The 23,561-nt window shown below is 39.5% G+C and overlaps 1 protein-coding gene across 1 annotated transcript in view; it reads left to right on the plus strand.

Annotated features, from left to right (window-relative positions):
• Positions 1 to 23,561, plus strand: part of LOC308244098 (phosphatidylinositol 3,4,5-trisphosphate 3-phosphatase TPTE2-like) — a gene marked incomplete at both ends in the record, with an annotated part of 137,167 nt that overhangs the window by 17,187 nt on the left and 96,419 nt on the right. The window contains 4 exons of the mRNA XM_080660133.1: positions 14,576 to 14,737; positions 17,531 to 17,630; positions 17,771 to 17,834; positions 18,573 to 18,637. Of these exons, the coding sequence (XP_080516259.1) occupies positions 14,576 to 14,737; positions 17,531 to 17,630; positions 17,771 to 17,834; positions 18,573 to 18,637 (391 nt within the window). The remainder of the gene's footprint in view (positions 1 to 14,575; positions 14,738 to 17,530; positions 17,631 to 17,770; positions 17,835 to 18,572; positions 18,638 to 23,561) is intronic.

Here is a 23,561-nt window from a genome sequence, read left to right on the forward strand (position 1 = left end):
AATGGAATGGCATGAAGTACTCAAGGTAATGGAAAGCAAGGATCTGAAACCAAGATTACTATATTCATCAAAGCTATCATTCAAAATAGACTGTGAAATAAAGAACTTAGCAGAAAAAAAAAGCTAAAGGAGTTCATCACCACCAAGCCAGCATTACAAGAAATTATAAAAGGACTGCTGTAATGAGAAAAAGAAAAAGAGAGAGAAATCTGGGAATACAGAATTAAAATGGCAATAAATAAGTACCTATCAATAATAAATTTACATGTAAATGGATTAAGTGCTCTAATCAAAAGGCATAGAGTAGCTGAATAGATAAGAAAACATGACCCCACTATATGCTGTCTACAAGAGACCCACCTCAGGACAAAAGATCCACACAGGATGAGAGTGAAAGGATGGAAAAAATTTTTCTATGAAAATGAAAATAAGAAAAAAGCTGAGGTTGCAATATTCATATCTGACAAAATAGATTTCAAAATGAAGGCCATCACAAGAGACAACAAAGGCCACTACATAACACCAAAAGGATCATCCAACAAGAGAATATATATACCTGGTCAAAATATATACACCCAATATAGGAGCACCTAAATATATAAAAAATTTCTAAAGGACTTTAAGGGAGAGATTCACAACAATACAATCTTAGTAGGGTACTTCAACACCTTGCTGACTTCACTGGATAGATCTTCCAGACGAAAACTTAACAAGGAAACAGTGACTCTAAAGCAGGGATCCTCAAACCACGGCCCACGGGCTACATGCAGTGCCGAGGACATTTATCCGGCCCGCCAGGTGCCGCTGCCTGTCCTGCTTAGCAGCTGACTTGTCCCAGACCCGCAGTGCGCATAGGAATTTGTTCATAGTTTTTTTTTTTTAAACTATAGTCCGGCCCTCCAATTGTCTGAGGGACAGTGAACTGGCCCCCTGTTTAAAAAGTTTGAGGACCCCTGCTCTAAAGGACACACTGGATCAGATGGATTTAATGGACATTTATAGAACATTTCACTCCAAAGATGCAAAATATATATTCTTCTCAAGTGCACATAGATCATTCACAAAGATAGACCACATTTTAGGACACAAAACATGTCTCTACAAATTCAAGAAAATTGAAATCATATCAAGCATTTTCTCAAAACACAGTGGAATGAAATTAGAAACTAACTACAGTAAAAACACCCAAAAACATTCAAACACATGGAGGCTAAATAGCATGTTATTAAACAAAGAATGGGTTTCCAATGAGATCAAGAAATTAAAAAAAAAAAAAAAACTTCCTGGAAACAAATGAAAATGAACACACAACAACCCAAAATCTCTAGGACACAGCAAAAGCAATCCTGAGAGGGAAGTTCATAGCACTATAGGCATACCTAAAAAACAAGAAAAACAAAAAAAATCAACAATAAACTATTTAACCCTACAACTTAAAGAACTAGAAAGAGAACAACAAGAAAAGCCCAGAGTAAGTAGAAGGAAGGAAATAATAAAGAGCAGAGCAGAAGTAAATAACATAGAGACAAAAAAAAAAAAATTAATGAAACCAAGAGCTGGTTCTTTGAACGGATAAATAAAATTGGTGAACCATTAGCCAGACTCATCAAGAATCAAAGAAAGAGGACCCAAGTAAATAAAATGAGAAATGAAAGTGGAGAAATAACCACTGACACCACAGAAATACAAAGGATTGTAAGGAAATACTATGAACAACTATATGCCAACAGGCTGGACAATTTGGATGAAATGGACAAATTCCTAGAAAAATACAATCACCCAAAACTGAATCAGGAAGAATCAGAAAACCTGAATAGGCCAATAACAACAGATGTAACAAAAACAGTAACAAAAAAACTCCCAGCAAACAAAAGCCCAGGTCCAGATGGCTTCACAGGGGAGTTTTATCTAACATTTAAAAAAGAACTAACACCTATCCTTCTCAAACTATTTCAAAAAATTCCAAGAGGAAGGAACACTTCCAAGTTCTTTTTATGAGGCCAGTATTATCCTAATTCCAAAACCAGATAAAGACACTAAAAAGAAAGAGAATTATGGGCCAATATCCCTGATGAACATAGATAATAAAATCCTCAACAAAATATTAACAAATCAAATTCAGCACTATGCTAAAAAGATCAGGAACAACTAAGATGGTGGCATAGGTAAATACCTGTACTTGCTGCCTCTCACAACCACATGAAAACTCCAACTAAAAGACAAAACAAATATCACCCAGAACCACGGGAAAGCTGGTTGAGTGGAAGTTCTACAACTAGAAGGAAAGAAAACAGTGCATGGAGACTGGCAGGAGGTGCGGAGGGGAGAAAGTGCAGAGGTACGGAGGCGCATGGGAAATAGGCTGGCAACTGGGTGCACTGTTGTTTTTTTCAATTGGAAGGGAGATACAAGATCCCGATTGCTCTCAACTCCAGTTCCAGACTAGACTCTGGGGACACAGACTCATACAGGGAGAAACTGGACTGTCTGGCATTGGGCCAGAACACATGGGCGGCTTTCTCTCAGAGGTGCTCGCAGCCATCATTGTTCCTGCACGGGGCCACAGGACAGAGATCCGGGGACCTCTCCGGGGCAGGGCTGACTGGCAGCCATTGCTGTTTGCTCCACCCTGGTGATTCCCTGAGACCCGCCCCACCCAATTTACAACCCTACCCAAACTGTGTGCAGTGACTTTTGCATATGAATGGCCTGTCCTTTTGCAACCTAAAACCTAACAAACTGCAGCTGGTTCAGAGAGCTCCAAAGCTTCCAAAAGAAGGCCTAAGGCTCTGCAGCAGCAGCCTGCATTGCTTCACAGCTGGGCCTCATCTGGGCACCTCCAAACCCCAAACAGAGAGGAGGAATCTTCAGATCTCTTTGTAGCTCCTGCTGGGTGGCCTCAGGCAGTGGCTGACTGCACCTCCTTGGAGATACAAGAGCCAGTGTACCCAGTGGGTCAGTGTGAGACCATACCAGATTACAACTCTTCACATCCATAAGTGACACACTCAAGGGGCAGACTCAGTGAGCACCAAAGCCCCACTGAAGCAAGTCCTGCTCAATAAGGGTGTCTCCAGCACAGCAGTTCTCCCATTGTAGACACAGCTGGTCCTCACAGCCATTTGGCCTGGAGGTCAATTCCTCCCAGTGATACCAACAAGAATCAAGGCTTAACTACAACAAGACTGTGCACAGAGCCCACAAAGGGGTGTACCAAGAGTGTTCACCTCAGGTGATTGGGGAGGCTGAGCCACTGGGCCCTATAGGACACCTAGCACACAAGGCCACTCTATCAACACAGGGAAGCAACCAAAATGCGGAGACAAAGAAACATGTCACAAATGAAAGAAATGGAGGAAATCAAACTACCGGATATAGAGTTCAAAACCACGATTATAAGGTTACTCAAGAATCTTCTAGAAACTTCCGAGAAATTTAGTGAGACCCTCAAGGATATGAAAAAGGACCAACTAAAAATTAAGCATACACTGACTGAAATAAAGAGTAATATACAGAGATCCAACAGCAGACTAGAGGATCCCAAGAATCAGGTCAAAGATTTGAAATACGAAGAAGCAAAAAACACCCAACCAGAAAAGTAAAAAGAAAAAAGAATCCAAAAATATGAAGATAGTGTAATAAGACTCTGGGACAACTTCAAGCACCAACATCCAAATTAAGGGGGTGCCAGAAGAAGAGAGAGAGCAAGATACTGAAAACATATTTGAAGGAATAATGACAGAAAACTTCCCTTACCTGGTGAAAGAAATAGACTTACAAGTCCAGGAAGCACACAGAACCCCAAACAAAAGGAATCCAAAGAGGACCACACCAAGACACATCATAATTAAAATGCCAAGGGCAAAAGACAAAGAGAGAATCTTAAAAGCAGTAAGAGAAAAACAGTTAATTACCTACAAGGGAGCACCCATAAGATTGTCAGCTGATTTCTCAACAGAAACTATGCAGGCCAGAAGGGAGTGGCAAGAAATATTCAAAGTGATGAATAGCAAGAACCTATAACCAAGATTACTCTACCCAGCAAAGCTATCATTTAGAATTAAAGGTCAGATAAAGAGCTTCACAGATAAGAACAAGCTAAAGGAGTTCATCACCAAAACAAACCAGTATTATATGAAATGCTGAAGGTATTCTTTAAGAAGAGGAGGAAGAAGAAAAAGGTAAAGATAAAAATTATGAACAACAAAGTGACAACAAATACATATTTATCAATAAATGAATCTAAAAAACAAATGAATACAAAATCTGATGAACAGAATAAATTGGTGAATATAATAGAATCAGGGGCATAGAAAGGGAGTGGACTGACAATTCTCAGTGGAAAGGGGATGTGGGGGGGGGTGTGGGAAGAGATTGAACAAAAATCTTACACCTATGGACAAGGACAGTGGGGGGGGGTATAAGGGCATGGGGTGGGGTGGGAACTGGGTGGAGGGGAGCTATGTGGGGAAAAAAGAGGAGCAACTGTAATAATCTGAACAATAAAGATTTATTTAAAAATAAAAATAAAAAGATCATATACCATGACCAAGTGGGATTTATTCCAGGGATGTAAGACTGGTAAAATATTCACAAATCAATAAACATGATACATCACATAAACAAGTTGAAAGACCAAAATCACCTGATCATATCAATAGACACAGAAAAAGCATTCGACAACATCAACACCCATTTTTGATAAAAACTCTGAGCAAAGTGGGAATAGAGGGAGCATATCTCAACATGATAAAGACCATATTTGACAAACCTACAGCGAACATCATACTCAATAGGCAAAGACTAAAACCATTTCATCTAAGAACAGGAACAAGATAGGGATGTCTACCTTTACCACTCTTACTCAACATAGTACTAGAAGTCTTAGCCACAGTGATCAGACAAGAAGAAATAAAAGGCATCCAAATTGGAAAGGAGGAAGTAAAACTCTCATTATTCACAGATGACATTATATTGTACATAAAAAACTCTAAAGACTTCACCAAAAAACTACTAGATTTAATAAATGAATTTGGCCATGTAGCAGGATATAAAATCAATGCCCCCAAATTGATGGTTTTTTATACACCAATAATGAATTCTGAGAAAGAGAAACTAAACAAACAACCCCAATTATTGTTGCAACAAAAAATTGAGATACTTAGGAATAAACTTAACCAAGGATGAAAACTCCAGGATGTTGAAAAGAGATATAGAAGAATATATAAACAAGTGGAAGAATATACTGTGTCCAGAGATTGGTAGAATCAACATCATTAAAATGTCCATACTATCCAAGGCAATCTACAGATTCAATGCAATCGTTATTAAAATACCAACAGCATATTTCACAGATCTAGAAAAAATTCTCCAAAATATTATATGGAACCAAAAAAGACCCTGAATAGCTGCAGGAATCTTGAGAAAGAATAACAAAGTTGGAGGAATCACAATACCAGATTTCAAGTTATACTACAAAGCCACCATAATCAAAACAGCCTGGTACTGGCAAAAGAACAGCCATATAGACCAATGGAACAGAACCGAGAACCCAGAAATTGACCAAGTCATTACACTCAATTAATATTTGACAAAGGAGGCAAGAGCATACAATGGAGTCAAGAGAGTCTCTTCAATAAATGGTGTTGGGAAAATTGGACAGATACATACAAAAATGAAACTAGACCACCAACTTATGCCATAAACAAGAATAAACTCAAAATGGATAAAAGACTTAAATGTAAGTAATGAAACCACAAATGTCATAGAAGAATCCATAGGCAGCAAAATCTCAGGCATTCCTTGCAGCAATATGTTTGCTGATATATCTCCTAGGGCAAAGGAAACTAAGGAGAAAATAAGCAAATGGGACTATATCAAAATAAAAAGCTTTTGCACAGCAAAAGATATCATCAACAAAACGAAAAGAAAGCCCACTGTATGGGAGAACATATTTGCCAATGATACATCTGATAAAGGGTTAATACCCAAAATATGTAAGGAACTCATACAACTTAACAAAAGGAAAACCTACAATCTGATTAAAAAATGGGCAAAGGACCAAAATAGACACTTCTCCAAAGTGGACATACAGATGGCCAAGGGACATATAAAATATGCTCAGTCACTGATCATCAGAGAGATGCAAATTAAAATGACAATGAGGTATCACCTCACACCTGTCAGAATGGCTACCATCAACAAATCAACAAAGGACAAGTGCTGGCAAGGACGTGCAGAAAAGGGAACCCTAGTACACTGCTGGAGGGAATGCAGACTGGTGCAGCCACTATGGAGAACAGTATGGAGTTTCCTCAAAAAATTAAAAATGGAACTCCCATTTGACCTAGTGATCCCACTTCTAGGAATATATCCTAAGAAATAAGAAAGAATGTATGCACCCCTATGTTCACAGCAGCACAATTTACAATACCTAAGATCTGGAAACAGCCCAAGTGCCCATCAGTAGATGAGTGGATAAAAAAGCTGTGGTACATTTATACCATGGAATACTATGCAGCAGTAAAAAAAAAAAAAAAAGGAATCTCTTACCTTTGAGACAACTTGGAGGGACTTGGAGAGTATCATGCTAAATGAAATAAGTTAGTCAGAGAAAGACAAATATCACATGATCTCACTCATATGTGGAATCTAAGTAACAAAATAAAATGATGAACGGAGTGGATCCAGAGATATGGAAGCATGGAGCAGAGTGCAGAATCTCGAAGGGAAGGTGGGTGGGAGATAATCAACCAATGACCTTGTATGCATATATACATAACTCATGGACACAGACAATAGGGTGGTGAAGGCCTGGGGTGGGGTGGGGTGGGGGTTGTCTGGAGGTGGTCAATGGGGGAAAAAAGAGACATATGTAATACTTTCAACAATAAAAATTTATTTTTTTAAAAAAGCAAATCTTGATGGACATGAAGGGAGGTATTGACAGAAGACAGTTATACTAGGGGATTTTAACACCCTATTGACATCAATTCATAGGTATTCTAGACAAAAAAGTCACTAAGGAAACAGTGGCCTTAAACACTAGATCATATGGAACCAATTGATATCTTCAGAGTATTTCATCCCAAAGGAGCAAAATGTACATTTGTCTCAGATACTCATGTTTTCTAGGATAGATCACATATTAGAACATAAAACCAGTCTCAATAAATTTAAGAAGATTGAAATAATATCAAGCATCTTCTGTGATCATAATGGTATGAAACTAGAACTCAATCACAGAAAAAAAGCTGAAAACACACAGAGATGGAGGTTTAATTACATATTACTAAACAGTGAATGGGTTAACAATGAGATCAAAGAAGGAATTAAAAGATACCTGAAAACAAATGAAAATGAGAATACAACGACTTAAAGTTGATGGGACACAGTGAAAGCATTACAGGCCGACCTCAAAAAACAAAAAAAATCTCAAATAAACAGTTTAATTTTACACTTAAAGGAGCTAGTAAAAGCACAACAAATAAATTCCAAAGTAAGTAGAAGAAAATAAAAAATAAAGATCAGAGCAAAAATAAGCTAAATAAAGTCTAAAAAAATCACCAAAGATCAATAAAATGAAGAGCTGGTTCTTTGAAAAGATAAATAAGATAGGTCTTTAACCAGACTCATCAAGCAAAATAAAGAGGTCCCAAATAAATGAAATAAAAAATGAAAGATAAGAAGTAATGACAGACACCACAGAAATACAAAGTATTCTAAGAAAATATTATGAACAACTATATGCCAACAAATTGGACAATCTGGATGAAATGGACAAATTCCTAGAAACATACAATCTTCATCAACACTACAATACCCAAACAATCCCATTTAAAAATGGTCAAAATGTTTTTTTGAATAGACACTTCTCCAAAGAGGACATAGAGATGGCCAAAAGGCATATGAAAAGATGGTCAATGTCACTAATCATCAGAGAAATGCAAATTAAAACCTCAATGAAATGTCACCTCACACCTGCCAGAATGGCTATCATCAATAAATCAACAAACAAAGAGTGTTAGCAAAGATGTAGAGAAAAGGAAACCCTTGTGTTAGTGGGAATGCAGATTGATGGAGCCACTGTGGAAAGCAGTATGGAGTCAATGGCCTATGACTCAGTGATTCCCCTTCTTGGAATTTATTTTAAAAAACAACACCCCAAAACACCAATTCAAAAGAATATATGTACCCCTATGTTCAGTGCAGCATTATTTACAACTAGAGGCCCAGTGCATGAAATTTATGCACGGGGTGGGGTGGGGGGGGTTGTCCCTCAGCCCAGCATGCACCCTCTCCAATCTGGAACCCCTTGAGGGATGTCCGACTGGTGGGATCAGGCCTAAACGGGTGGTCGGACATCCCTCTCATAATCCAGGACTGCTGGCTCCCAACTGCTCACCTGCCTCTGCCTGATTGCCACTAACTGCTTCTGCCTGCCAGCCTGATCATCCCCTAACCACTCCCCTGCCAGCCTGATTGATGCCTAACCGCTCCCCGGCAGGCCCAATTACCCTAACTGCCCTCCCCTGCAGGCCTGGTCACCCCTAACTGCCCTCCCCTGCCAGTCTGGTCACCACTAACTGTCCTCTCCTGCAGGCCTGGTCGCCTCCAACTGCCCTCCCCTGCTGGCCCGGTCACCCCTAACTGCCCTCCCCTTCTGGCCTGGTCACCCCTAACTGCCCTCCCCTGCAGGCCTGCCCCTCCCCCAACTGCCCTCACCTGCAGGCCTGGTTCCCCCACAACTGCCCTCCCCTGTTGGCCTGGTCTCCGCCAACTGCCCTCCTCTGCTGGCCCAGTCACCCCTAACTGCCCTCCCTGCTGGCCTGATGGCCCCCAACTGCCCTCCCTGGCAGGCCTGGTCCCCCCAAACTGCCCTCCACTGCAGGCCTGGTCCCCCCAACTGCCTCCCCTGCTGTCCTGCCCCCCCCCCCATCATCCTCTGCCAGCCTGGGTCCCCCCTACTGTCCTCCCCTGCAGGCCTGATCCCCCCCAACTGCCCTCCCTGTAGTCCTGGGTCTCCCTCAACTGTCCTCCCTGCAGGCCTGGTCCCTCCCAACTGCCCTCTTCTGCAGGCCTGGTCCCCCCCAACTGCCCTCTTCTGCAGGCCTGGTCCCCCCCAACTGCCCTCTTCTGCAGGCCTGGTCTCCCCCAACTGCCCTAAACTGCAGGCCTGGTCCCCCCCAACTGCCCTCCCCTGCTGACCTGGTCTCCCCCAACTGCCCTCCTCTGCCAGCCCGGTCACCCCTAACTGCCCTCCCTGCTTGCCTGATTGCCCACAACTGCCCTCTCCTGCAGGCCTGGTCCCCCCTAACTGCCCTCCCCTGCAGGCTTGGTCCCCCCTGACTGCCCTCCCCTGCAGGCCTGGTCCCCCCAACTGCCCTCCCCTGCAGGCCTGGGTCCCCCCCAACTGCCCTCCCTTGCTGGCCTGGTCTCCCCTAACTGCCCTCCTCTGCTGGCCTTGTCACCCCCAACTGCCCTCGTTTGCTGACCTGGTCACCCCTAACTGCCCTTCCTGCTTGCCTGATCACCCCCAACTGCCTTCCCTTGCAGGCCTGGGTCCCCCCCAACTGTCCTCCACTGCAGTCCTGGTATCCCCCAACTGCCCTCCCCCTGCTGACCTGGTCCCCCCTAACTGCCCTCCCCTGCAGGCCTGAGTCCCCCCGCAACTGCCCTCCCTTCCTTGCCTGATCACCCCCAACTGCCCTCCTCTGCTGTCCCAGTCACCCCTAAGTGCCCTTCCCTACTGGCCTTGTCCCCCGCAATTGCCCTCCCCTGCAGGCCTGGGTCCCCCCCAACTGTCTTCCACTGCAGGCCTGGGTCCCCCCCAACTTCCCTCCACTGCAGGCCTGGGTCCCCCCATACTGCCCTCTCCTGCAGTCCTGGTGTCTCCCAACTGCCCTCCTCCTGCTGACCTGGTCCCCCCTAACTGCCCTCCCCTGCAGGACTGAGTCCCCCCCCCCCCCCAACTGCCCTCCCTTCCTTGCCTGATCTCCCCCAACTGCCCTCCTCTGCTGGCCAGGTCACCCCTAACTGCCCACAATTGCCATCCCCTGCAGACCATCTTGTGTCTACATAGGGGCAGCCATCTTTGACCACATGGGGGTGGCCATCTTGTGTCTTGGAGTGATGGTCAATTTGCATATTACTCTTTTATTAGATAGGATAGTCAAGATTTTGAAGCAGCTCAAGTGTCCATCAGTAGATGAGTGGATAAAAACCTGTGATACATTTACACAATGGCATACTACTCTACTGTAAAAAGGAAGAAAATTTTATCCTTTGCAACAGCATGGATGGAGCTGGGAAACATTAATAAGTGAAATAAGCCTGGCAGAGAAAGACAAGTAGCTTATGATTTCACTCATATGTGGAATTTAATGAGTAAATTGAGATACAAAGCAAAATAAATACAGACCCATAGATAGAGAGCAGTCAGACAGCTCTGGTGGGGGAATTAGGGGGTGTTGTATGGATTGAGCAAAAAAGAAAAAAAGAGGGTGATAATTCATGGATATGGACAATAGTGTAGTGATAGCAGGGTCGGGGTGGGGGGGGTGGAAGTAGAAGAGGGCATGGAGGGGATAAACATGATGGAAAATTTTTAATTTAATTTTTAAAAAGAAACATACAATCTTCAAACACTGAATCAGAAAGATTCAGAAAATCTGAATGGACAGATTACAATGAATGAAATTGAAGAAGTAATTTTTTTTAAAAAACCTCCCAACAAGCGAAAGTCCTAGACTGGATGGCTTCACAGGAAAATTTTACCAAACATTCAAAGAAGAACTAACACCTATCCTTCTCCAACTATTCCAAAACATTTAAGAGATGGAAGACTCCCAACCTCATTTTATGAGGCCAGCATCATTCTAATTCCCAAACCAGATAAAGACACTACAAAGAAGTAAAATTATGGGCCAGTATCCCTGATGAACATAGATGCTAAAATATTCAACAAATACTAGTAAATCAGAACCAGCAGTACATTAAAAAGATCATACATGCCTTGCTGGTGTTACTCAGTAGTTGAGTGTCGATCTATAAACCAGAAGGTCACAGTTCGATTCTCAGTCAGGGCACATGCTTGGATTATGGAGTCGATCCCCAGTAGGGGGCATGCAGGAGGCAGCTGATCAATGATTCCCTTTCATCACTGATGTTTCTATCTTTCTCTCCTTCTCCCTTCCTTTCTGAAATCAATAAAAAGGCTTTGTGTTTTAATTTTATAAAGATCATACATTACAGTTTATTCTGGGGATGCAAGGTTGGTACAGTGTTGGCAAATCAATAATGTGATACATCACATAAACAAAATGAAATATAAAAATCACATGATCATATCAATAGATACAGAAAAAGCATTTGATAAAATCCAGCACCCACTTACGATAAAAACTCTTAGCAAAGTGGGAGTAGAGGGAGCATACCTCAACATAATAAAGGCCATATGTGACAAACTACAGCCAACATCATAATCAATGGGCAAAAACTACAAGCATTTCCCTTACGGGGAAAACAAGATGTCTGCTTTCACCTTTGTTAATCAACATAGTGTGGCTAGGAAGTCCTAGCCACAGTTATCAGACAAAAAGAAGAAATAAAAGGCATCCAAATTGGAAAGAAAGCAGTAAAACTATCATTATTTGCAGATGACATAATATTGTATACCTAGAACCCTAAAGAATCCATCAAAAAATATACTAGAATTGATAAAAGAATTCAGTAAAATAGCAAGATACAAAATAAATATCCAGAAATTAGTTGAATGTTTATATACCAATAATGAACTATCAGAAAGGGAAACTAAGAAAACAATCCCATTTACAATTGCATCAAAATTAATAAAATACAGTACAAGGAATAAATTTAACCAGGGATTTAAAAGACCTATACTGGGAAAATTATAAGACACTAAAAAAGAAACTGAAGAAGATATAAATAATTGGAAGCATAAACTGTGTTCATGGAAGGGAAGAATTAACATCATTAACATGTGCATACTACCCAAAGTAACCTATATATTCAACACAATTCCTATCAAGATTCCAAAGGCATATTTCACAGAACTAGAACAAACATTCAAAAAATGTGTATGGAACCACAAAAGACCCACAGTAGCCTCAGCAATCTTGCAAAAGAAGAACAAAGTTGGAGGAATCATGCTGCTTGATATCAAACTATACTATCAGACCATAGTAATCAAAACAGCATGATACTGGCATAAAAACAGCCATATAGATCAACGAAACAGAATAGAAATCCCAGAAATAAACCCATGCCTTTATGGTCAATTAATATTTGACAAAATAGGCAAGAACATACAATGGGGTAAATATAGTCTCTTCAATAAACGGTGTTCTGAAAATTGGATATATACATGCAAAAAAATGAAACTAGACCACCGTTTTACACCTTACACAAGAGTGAACTCAAAATGGATTAAAGACTTAAATGTTAGACCTAAACCCATAAAAATCCTAGAAGAAAAATGGGCAGTAAAATCTTGCACATTTCTCAGAACAATATTTTTTTCAGATATATTTCCTCAGGCAAGGGAAACAAAAGAAAAAAATAAACAAATGAGACTACATCAAACTAAAACGTTTTTGCACAGCAAAGGAAACCATCAACAAAATGAAAAGACAATCCACTGAATGGGTGAACATATTCACCAATGATGTGTCTGATAAGATGTTAATATCCAAAATTTATAAAGAACTTATAAAATTCAACACCAAAGAGCAAACTATCAGTTAAAAAATAAGCAAAGGACCTGAATAGACACTCCTCCAAAGAGGACATACACATGGCCAGCAGACATATGAAAAGATGGTCAACATCACTAATCATCAGAGAAATGCAAATTAAAACCACAATATCACCTCATACCTGTCAGAATGGCTATCATCAGTAAATCAACAAACAAGTGTTGGCGAGGACATGGAGAAAAGGGAACCCTCGTGCACTGCTACTGGGAATGCAGATTGGTGCAGCCACTGTGGAAAACAGTATGGAGTTTCCTAAAAATAATTAAAAATGGAACTGCCATTTGACCCAATGATCCCACTTCTAGGAATATATACTAAGAAACCTGAAACACCAATCAGAGAGAATATACACACTCCTATGTTCATAGCAGCACAATTTACAATAGCCAAGATTTGGAAGCAGCCCAAGTGCCCATCAATAGATGAGTGGATAAAAAAGCTGTGATACATTCACACAATGGCATACTACTCAGCTGTAAAAAAGAAGGAAATCTTACCTCTTTGCAACAGCATGGATGGAGCTGGAGAGTATTATGCTAAGTTAAATAAGCCAATCAGAAAAAGACAAGTAGCATATTATTCCACTTCTATGTGGAATCTAATGAACAAAATTAACAAACAAAATAGAAACAGACTCATAGCTGCAGAATACAGACTGAGAGTTGTCAGAGGGGAATATTGGGGTACTGGGTCAAAAAGGTGAAGGGATTAAGAAAAAAACCAACTTATAGACACAGACTACAGTATAGTGATTTCCAGAGGGAAAATGAGGTGGGGGGAGATAGAAGAGGGTAAAAGGGAAATAAATGGTGATGGAAGGAGACTTGACTTGAGGTGGTAAACATACAATACAATAGACAGATGATGTGTTATAGAATTGTACACATGAGATCTATATAATTTTATTAGCAAATGTCCCCCCCCCCCGCACAAATTCAATAAATAAAAGGAACAAAAACAGAAATAACAAAAGAAAAATTAAAAATGTATATAAAAGAAAAGCTTAGGAGATATTTTAGTATACAATCATGTATGTATTTATGAAATTGAATTCCTTCTCATGTGCCCAGCCTTGTTCTAAAAGCATCCATATGTAAAATCTCACTGATAAAAAATTCTATTGGCCAAAGTGGTCTTTTAAGAGCTTATATTAGTCATGATTTCACTTGTTTTTCCTTACTAAATTTTTTTTTAAATATGTTTTATTGATTTTTTTTTTACAGAGAGGAAGGAAGAGGGATAGAGAGTTAGAAACATCGATGAGAGAGAAACATCGATCAGCTGCCTCTTGCACACCCCCTACTGGGGATGTGCCCGCAACCAAGTTACGTGCCCTTGACCGGAATCGAACCTGGGACCTTTCAGTCCACAGGCTGACGCTCTATCCACTGAGCCAAACCGGTTTTGGCTCCTTACCAAATTTTTATATTTATTGAGGTTAATGAAGTTTAATTATTATAAGAAATTGACAGAAGCCCTTATAAAATTTGAAAATTTTAAGAAGAGTTTACAAATGGATGCATGTAATTTTAATTCAGTTAATCTATTCTTGTTTTGGAGTATTGATCTGATGTGTCTATGATGAAAGAACATTATCACATGAAGTGGTTTGGTGGGAATTTTGTTTCCTTAACAACTGCTGCCATTGGATGAAAACTGAGTAACATTTTTTCAGATTCTAAGGCAATGCAGTTCAACTACCACTACACGGTTTAATTTTAAATAATGACATTTTCTTATCAGACTATTGGCCTAAATATAGTTTATTTTTATTCTCTTGATTTATTTATTTGTTGTAGAATATTTGGAATTTTGCTGGTCTTTGTGGATGTGTCCCTCGTCATTGCAGACCTACTTACTACTGATCGCACAAAGTATATTCCTGTGGAATATCGTTCAATTTCTTTATCGATTGCTTTATATTTTTTCATGGATGTTCTTCTTCGAGTATTTTTAGAAGGGTAAGTTTGATTAATTTTTCTACAAGCACATCAAGCTATTTTGTGCTGCTATGAAAAGCATCCCCAAATAATTGTCAGGTCAACCCAACCAAATGTGTCCCTCTTTATTAAAAAAAAAACTCTCCTAAAAGGCACGGTCCACAAGAAAAACAACATTCCAAATCCCAATTTATACTAGATTGGGCTCTAATATTATTGTTGCAACTGGCCCTCTAGTCTCTGACAATGTATTCTAGATGGTTTCTTCAACAGGTAAACCCATTTCGGGTTTGCAAAATGGAGCCAGACAGGAATGTGTCTACATACAAATTATTAAGAGGACATGTATGTGAAACATTTGTATAAATATTAATATTTCATTAATAACAGAATCTAAATAAAAGCTGACAGTATGTTAAATACTAAATAGAACACGAACAGCCCCTACCTCAGTTAAAATAAAAACTTTTTTCAAGGTCCACAGGAGATCTGAGGCATGGTTATTCCTTCAGCTTGGTACTGAGGCAGCAGCTGTTTTTCTCTGCTTTCTGAGAAGGTGCATGGAGTGAGCCACGCCTTGGAGCTGGATTGCTGTGGGAGTTAGGGACTAAATTCCCCAGCCTTCCTTCATCCAGATCATTTCAGAAGGCAGCCTGTCTCCTTTCCTCATGAACTATCCTAATGCCTTTGAGTTAAGGACAGCTGCCCACTCCCAGGTCACTCAGAGGCTGAAAGGGCTACTCAGACTTGGGAAAAGCTTTCCCTGGAGCACCAGTGCATGGCTGAAGTAGCCAATGCTGGGAGGAAGGTTCAGTGAATAGAAGTTCAACACTGGTTAGGGATTGCACTGCAGGTGCAAAGCCAGATGATAAGCTTGCAGGCCAAAGTTGAGGACCTTTCTTCCTCTCATAAGCTCCTGTTGTGCATTCTTCACAGTCCCAGTTGCTCTAAAAGTGTGTCATGTTCAGCTTCCATTGCCCAGTAGTACTGCCAAACATCCTACCTTTCTTTTGCACCTGTGTAAAGGCAATGCTTGCCTCTTCTTTAATGGTTTGGTTATATCTCATACTATGCTTAAATTGCCAAATTGATGCTTTTTTTACATATATATTAATGAATATTATACCCTTAGTCTAGTTTATAAAGTGAATTTTAAATAATTTATTAAAGTAGAATGATTAATGGGAATGAGTGTGTTCTTACCAATATCCCTATCTCTTCTTTGGGGGGCATAATCATATTTTTTGTTTTATACTACAGGATACTATCATATTTTTCTGATATACTTAATTCCATGGATGCTGCCATTATTGTAGTGACTCTAGTAATTGATTTCACTTACATTTTTTATGACTCTGAGATTTTTAAAGATATCCCCAGGTAAGAAACATATGATTCATCTCTCTTTTTAAAGATTTTTTTCTTCATTTTTTGTGACTTTCATTCTGTGTAATCTTTTTAACTTTGAATGTCCTGATTCTGTGCCAGATAAGTTGCTTGAAAATGAAATTTTTAGACAAATTTCCACATACATGGAAACTAAAGGCTTGGTAGGTCCAGTGAAGGGTGTACACACTAAGTATCTTTAGTTGAATGAAGAAGATGGAAACACCCAAAGAAAAAACTAGGGACCTTACCTCTGTACTAACTTCAACTTCTCTACATTTTTAAATTCCCACTATTGGAATTTGAGCTTCAACCACAAATGACACATGAAATTCCTAGTTTTTTCTACCAGAGAATATTGATTTGAGCATATGCAAAATTTTAATGACTCCAATGATGATTCTCTAAAAAACAGCAAATGGAACATAAAAGTAGACAACATGGGTAGCAACACAGAGGTAGAATTTTCAGTATAGTGTATTTAAAATTAAGAAAGCTGAGGCAAGGTTAGAACTATTAGGGATTAGGAAACTAAAATGTGTATGAGACACTGATGGATTTTTCTTTTTGTTCTTCCTCTTCCTACTCTGGTAATGAGGAAAAGAAGAGCAAATGTGTACTGGGATGTAAATGTTGGGTGGCTCACTAGGCTTATTCATTCATCAAATAGCTTGCTTCTTCCTGCTATCCAGCTTCCCAGAACTTCAATTCAGATTCTGACATTATTTGACATTATTTGATAGGCTTTTAGAGTTGTTTGAAAATAGCTGGAGCCAGAATGGTCCTCTGACCAACAACCTCAGCATCACCTAAGAGCTTGCTAAAAATGGAAGAAGAAAAACACCTCAGGCCCCATTCTAGACCTACTCAATCAGTATGTACACTCAAGTTAGGGAAGCACTAGTCCCCACCATCAGTTCTCTGCCACTGTGTTTCTTTCTGATGGTAGGTGGGACACCAGCTACTAGCCCATTGCAAAGTATCTCAACCTGCTGCCTGCTGATGTGTTAGCAACTGTAGAGAACCTCTGTTACTGATGGAAGTAACAGAAGCAAACAAAAATCCTGAGTTTGTATTGATGGGAAAAAGACTGAAAAATATTCATCTTAAACCACAAAAGTTAAATCTAAGTGTCTGTCATACAACTATTTCTCTAAACCAGAGTTTCTCAGCTTCGTTGCTATTGATATTTGGGATCCAATTGTTCTTTATTCTGGGGGCTGCCACTAGATGGCACCCCCTTACACACAATTGTGACAACCCAAAATATCTCCAGACATTGTGAAATGTCCCCTAGGGGGCTGGGTGGGAAGCTTCAGTTAAGAGGTGCAAAATTATCCCTTGTTAAGAACCACTGCTCTATACTTAGTTCACATTGAGAAAATCTTGTTTCCAAAGCAAAATTTGATCTTTCTAATTTATTGTTAGATTGGTAATTCTACTTCGATCTCTGCGACTTATCATTCTGATAAGAATTTTTCACCTGGCTTACCAAAAAAGACAACTTGAGAAGTTGACCAGAAGGATGGTAAGTGGGAAAAATATGTTTATGGTTCACAAAAAATGTGTTTTAGGAAATACTGGCAAGGGTTATAGGTGTCTATATAATGATCTTTATTTTTATGTTGATTTATGTTTTACAAATTAATGATTTTTTTAAATGCTCAGGTTTCAGGAAACAAAAGACGATACATGAAAGATGGATTTGACTTAGACCTCACTTACATTACTGGTTTGTGAAGTTTAACTGTTGATTTACTTACATTGTGTGTGTGTAAGTAATTATGTGGGTGTTTTGTTGTTGTTCTTGCCTTGTCTAAGCCATGTTCTTTCAAAGCATTCTTTATCCATGAAGAAATATGCCACTATGGTAGTGTGACATATTTGTAATTTAATCCTGACAATGTTTTTATTGTCATCTCAAATAAGGTCTACTTGGTTACAAAACAGGAAGTTGAATGGATTTTCAGTTGACTCCATTTGTTTGGTTTAGAATTTATTGAGTAGTTATTCTAAGTCCAAAGGATTCCAAAGAAACCTCTTCTTTTCCTAGAACCCCAGAGAATAAGGTCATTGCTTTGTAGATATCAGGTTTCTGAGTCAGGATCACTGGAAAGCATCCTGGCAGTTCCCAACATCCCTGGAGCCCCGATCTCTCATTTTCCTTTGGTGTTTAAGTAAGAAATAAATTCTCACCACCGGGGGAGCTCCAGTCTGAGGTCAACACAAATCTATTGCATATGGCTGGAACCAACTGAGTTGGGAACACAGGGGAGTTTAATGGTCATTGTACTGGATAATTTACTATATTATCTTGATTATCTTGAGGGTTAGTTAGCTTTTTCTGTAATTTTCAATCCTGAAAGTTTTTTTTCTATAAAAAAGGAGTCTGGTTATTAGTAAATTAAGTTGTCACATATTGTTTGGCATCTATAATGACATTCATAATAGTGACTATTTTGACTTCCAGAACGTATTATTGCCATGTCATTCCCATCTTCTGGAAAGGAGTCTTTCTATAGGAATCCAATTCAGGTAAGGGTATTGATCTAACAAATGCTCATATTTCTCAGTATCCATAGACTGTGGCCCCAAAATGGAAGTATTTTACTAAAAATTTACTCTTTCAGGTAAAAAATTATAATATATTGATATTAATTAGCATTTGCTCTGTTGCATACCACCCAAAAACTTAGTGACTTATAACAGCAGCTATTGACTTAGCTCATGATAATGTGGTTTGTGAATTTGCATTGGGCTTAACTGGGTGGTTCTGGTGATCGCAGACAGGCTCAATTAATCTCAGTTGAGTTAACTCATTTATCTGTGGGCACCTACTGGGCATCTGAGGACTGGTTAAATAGCTCCATGTGATATCTCATTCTCTAACAAGTCAGTGTGGGCTTTTTCATTGTGGCAGTGGCAAGACTCCCACAAGTAGCAAGCAAAAGATTGCAGAGCCCCTAAAGACCTAGGCTCAAAACTAGTATAATGTGGCTTCTACCTCATTCTATTAAAAAAGCAAATTATAAATCCAGTGCAGATTCAAGGAGTAAAAAACAGACTCCATTTCTTGATGGCAGGAATTGTAACAAATTGTGACCATATTTTTGCAGTCTATCATAGGAGGAAAGGGTGGGAATTCTTTAAGTAAAACATGTGTTCTTAGATTGAGATCCAAAATTATAGTAGAGGCACACTGCTTTAGGTTCTGTGGATTAAGTAAACTAATTTCAAAGATAAAATTATGTGTACTATGAAATTTCAATTAAAAGTCATTATTTAAGAAGTTTGCATAATGTGTGGGTATGTATATATTAGAGCAATTATAAAAATATAATTATGTGTTTGTGTGTATGTCTATATTCATACATATATAATTATACCTTTATTGAGGCATAATAAAACTTGTAAGATATACTGATCTTAAGTGTATATCTTGATGTAATTTTATATATGTATATGCATGTAACTAAAAACTCTAACTAGATATAAAACATTTCATGCTCTTTTTCTGTCAATATCCCAACACACTAAAAGTAATTACTATTCTAACTTAATTAGTTTTACTTTTTATTGAATTTCATATAATATACAGCACCTCACAAAGGCAGCAAATACATTACAGTTTACAAAATCTACTTCACAAAAAATTTTAAATTTGAATTATCAAAAGGTATAGCTGAAGAAACAGGTATAAAACTGGCAACCAATTATTTTGACAGGAAAGTTGTACAGCTTACATGACTTTACATACATGAATTTGAAAATACTGAGTTTAGGGTAATCATTATGCTCTGTGTCTATATGAAAACTATTAGAGGCCCTGTGCACAAATTTGGGGCTGATCGGGCGGGGCCAGCCAGGGGAAGAGGATGCAAGAGGTTGGCCGGCAAGCCCCGCCCACGATCAGGTTGGGGGGCAACTGGAGGTGTGGCCAGCTGAGGGGAGGGGCCGCTGGTGGTTGGCCGGCCCCACCCCCCCGTCGAACTTTAGGTCAAAATCCCAATTGAGAGGAAAATTTGCATATTAGCCTTTTATTATATAGGATAATACTGCCTGTTGAAGAATTAACAGTATAATATTGATTGTTAAAGAATCGTGTTCAAAATTATTTAATTTACTTCAAAATGTCATACATATTATGTTCTTTAATGTGCCATTAAACCTTCACTCATTTAGCTCAAGTACATTACTAAAGTAATATATTAAATTTTCCATTGCAGTGGTGTTTCATACCATTGACATTTGCATACTTTAGTATAAATTATAAAGAAATGTGTGCTATTCACATATGTTCAGAAAAGCAAGCAAAAGGTCAATGAACCTGCCAGGTTTCTTGAGATGGTGTAATGTGAGCTTCATAAACATTCATTCCATAAAATAGTTAGCTAATGTTTGAACACCATTTTCAAGATAAAACACATTTTCTCATAAATAATGAAGTCTTTTTATCAAGCACTATAAAAGTATACAAAATAATTTGAATTTGAGCAAGTCCTGGAATGTGTTTAGCCTAATATGTAAACAGACTTGTTTCCAGGGTTTCACAAGGACAAGATTTTAAATTGCTCAGAAGAGTTAGAAACTGCCTTGAGAGAGATGAACACAATCATTACCAATAAAAAAAGTAACCATTGTGTTTAACTCTTAAGAAACAGAAAAATATAACATTTTCCCTTTAAAATTATATATATATAACTATATATAATATATAAAATATAATAAAATATATATATTATGTATACTATGGTATAATACATGTAACATATTAGATAATATAGTTATTTAATAATATGTAATTATAAAGTATATAATTATAAAATAAAATATACTATGTATTAAAATAACATATTTCCCTGTTAAAATAGCATGCTTAATTATATTATATATTATATATAATTATATATCACAATATATAATTATATATCATACTAGTAGCCCTGTGCACGAATCTGTGCACCAGTAGCTCGCCAGTAGCTCGCTGCTGCCCTCCTGTAGCTCTCCCCGCCTCCCCCTCATAGCTTGCTGTCCTGCCCCCTCCTGTAGCTCTCCCCGCCTCCCCTCATAGCTTGCTGTCCTGCCCCCTCCTGTAGCTCTCCACCACCTGCTTGTACCCAGTAGCTCGCTGCTGACCTCCTGTAGCTCTCCGCCCACTGCCTTGCACTCCTGTAGCTCCCTCCACCCCCCGCCCACCTTCATAGCTTGCTACCCTGCCCCCTCCTGTAGCTCTCCAATGCCTGCTTGTAGCTCGCTGCCCCACCCTCCTGCTGATCCATGATCCAGTAGTTACGCGGTTGGTCATTATGCTTCATGGCGTAATGACCATTTGCTTATTACATCTTTATTATATAGGATGGTTGACCCTTGAACAACATGGGTTTGAACTGTGCAGGTCCACTTATATGCAGATTTTTTTCAATAAATACTGAAAGTGTATTTTCTCTTCCTTATGATTTTCTTAATGTACATATAATGAATATGGTACATAATACATATAACATAAAAATATATGTTAATCACCTGTTTGTGTTATTGCAAGTCTTCCAGTCAAACTTAGTAGTTAAGTTTTGAGGGAGTCAAAAGTTATACATAGAGACGATTCCAACATGGCTATGGATTAAATGAAAGCTACACTGACCTTCTCCCAGCACCAGACTGGAATTACAACTAAAATATAGAAAAATCATCCTTAATAATCAACTGAAGACTAGTTGGAAAGAAGCCTTATAAACAAGGACTTAAAGAGGAGGCCACAATGAGACTGGTATGAAAAGGAGGCCACAATGAGCAGAGGCATGAGAGGGTTGATGGGGCTCCCACTGGCAGCAGCTGAAGTTCTACAGGGTATCTCCCTGAGGAGTCTAGGGTCCAAACCCCAAGCCTGGCTACCCAGACCAGAGCACAAGAATTGGGAAAGGTGCCCACAAAACATCTGACTGTGAAAAGCACAGGGGGTTCTGTCCACCAGGGAGAGATGGCTAGAAATGCAGGTACCCTTTTAAAGGGCCAGTGGACAAAATTTTGCTTGTAACCACTCCCCTTAGACTCTGACAGAGAAAGGGTAGAGTGGACTAGATCTGTGTGAGAAGAAACCATGGGTTAGTGGCTCTGGGGAGAGAGCTTAGAGGACAGTTGCCTGGGTCCCTGTGCTGAGTCATTCCTCCATACTGCAGAAACCATCTTTCTTAAGCAGACCTTTCCCATCCATGTAGCTTTAGCTTTGGGGGAAACAATAGCCCCATCTATTGGAATCCCTCTCTCCCCACCTTGTGGAGCTTATGCCCTGCTGAGGACTATAGCCAGAGATTCATTAACTGACTGAGACTAACAGACAGCTGGAGGCAAAGGCAATCCCTGGGTGCTTTGAATCTTTGCCTAACATACTCCTGGGCTGGTGAATAGCAAAAGCAGAACTTGGTGTGCAGCTTGGTTCTTTCCACATGAACTCAGGCCCAGAAGAGGGAGTCACAAGCTGTGGATTGCTGATAGCTCCAAACAAGTTGCTCAGGGCCAGTCACAGTATCAGACACTGACCTGCACCAGAGTCTCTCAGAAGAGGCCCAGAATCAATACACCCAGTGGCCAGCTTCAGACAACAATAGAGCAGAATGCAATAAGCTTCACAAGCAGCATATCCACAGGGAAACATTGGCAGACACTAAATCCTGCTGAGGTGAATTCTGTTTCATGTGATCAGCACCTGGATAGCAGCCTCCATACTGTGTTGGGGGTTGAGGCTCACTGTCAGCCAGCCTGATGGTAGAGCCCATTCATAAATGGGCCAATAGCAATCAAGACTCAACTACAACAGAAAAGCCCATGCAATGCACACAAGGGGCATTCATAGAGCACCCAGTTCTGGCAATCAGGGAGACTATGCCACTGGGTCCCACAGGTCACCTATTACATAATGCCACCCTATCAAGATGGGGAGTCATAGCAGATATACTTAATACATAGAAACAAACACAAATAGGTAGCCAAAATGGGGAAACAAAGAACCAGGCCCCAAATAAAGGAATGTGAGAATGCTCCAGAAGTAGAGCTAAATGAAGTAGAGGTAAACAATTTATCAGATATAGAGTTCTGAGTAAGGATTTTATGGATGCTCAAGAGCATGAAAAAGGATATCGAAACCACAAAAAAGGACCAGTTAGAAATGAAGAATGCCATATCTGAAATAAAGAATACACTGGAAGGAATAAATAGCAGGCTCAATGAAGCAGAGGATCAAATCAGTGATTTGGAAGACAAAGTAGGAAAAAATATCCAATCAGAGCAGCAAAAAGAAAAAAGATTTAAAAATGAGGATAGTTTCTTGTTGTTTTGTAAATGTTTTTATTGATTTCAGAGAGAGGAAGGGAAAGGGGAAGGGAGAGAGAGATAGAAACATCAATGATGAAAGTGAATCATCCATCAGCACTTCCTGCATGCCCCCTACTAAGGATCAAACCCA

Source organism: Plecotus auritus (genome assembly GCF_963455305.1).
Source record: "Plecotus auritus genome assembly, chromosome: 3".
NCBI lineage: Eukaryota > Metazoa > Chordata > Mammalia > Chiroptera > Vespertilionidae > Plecotus > Plecotus auritus.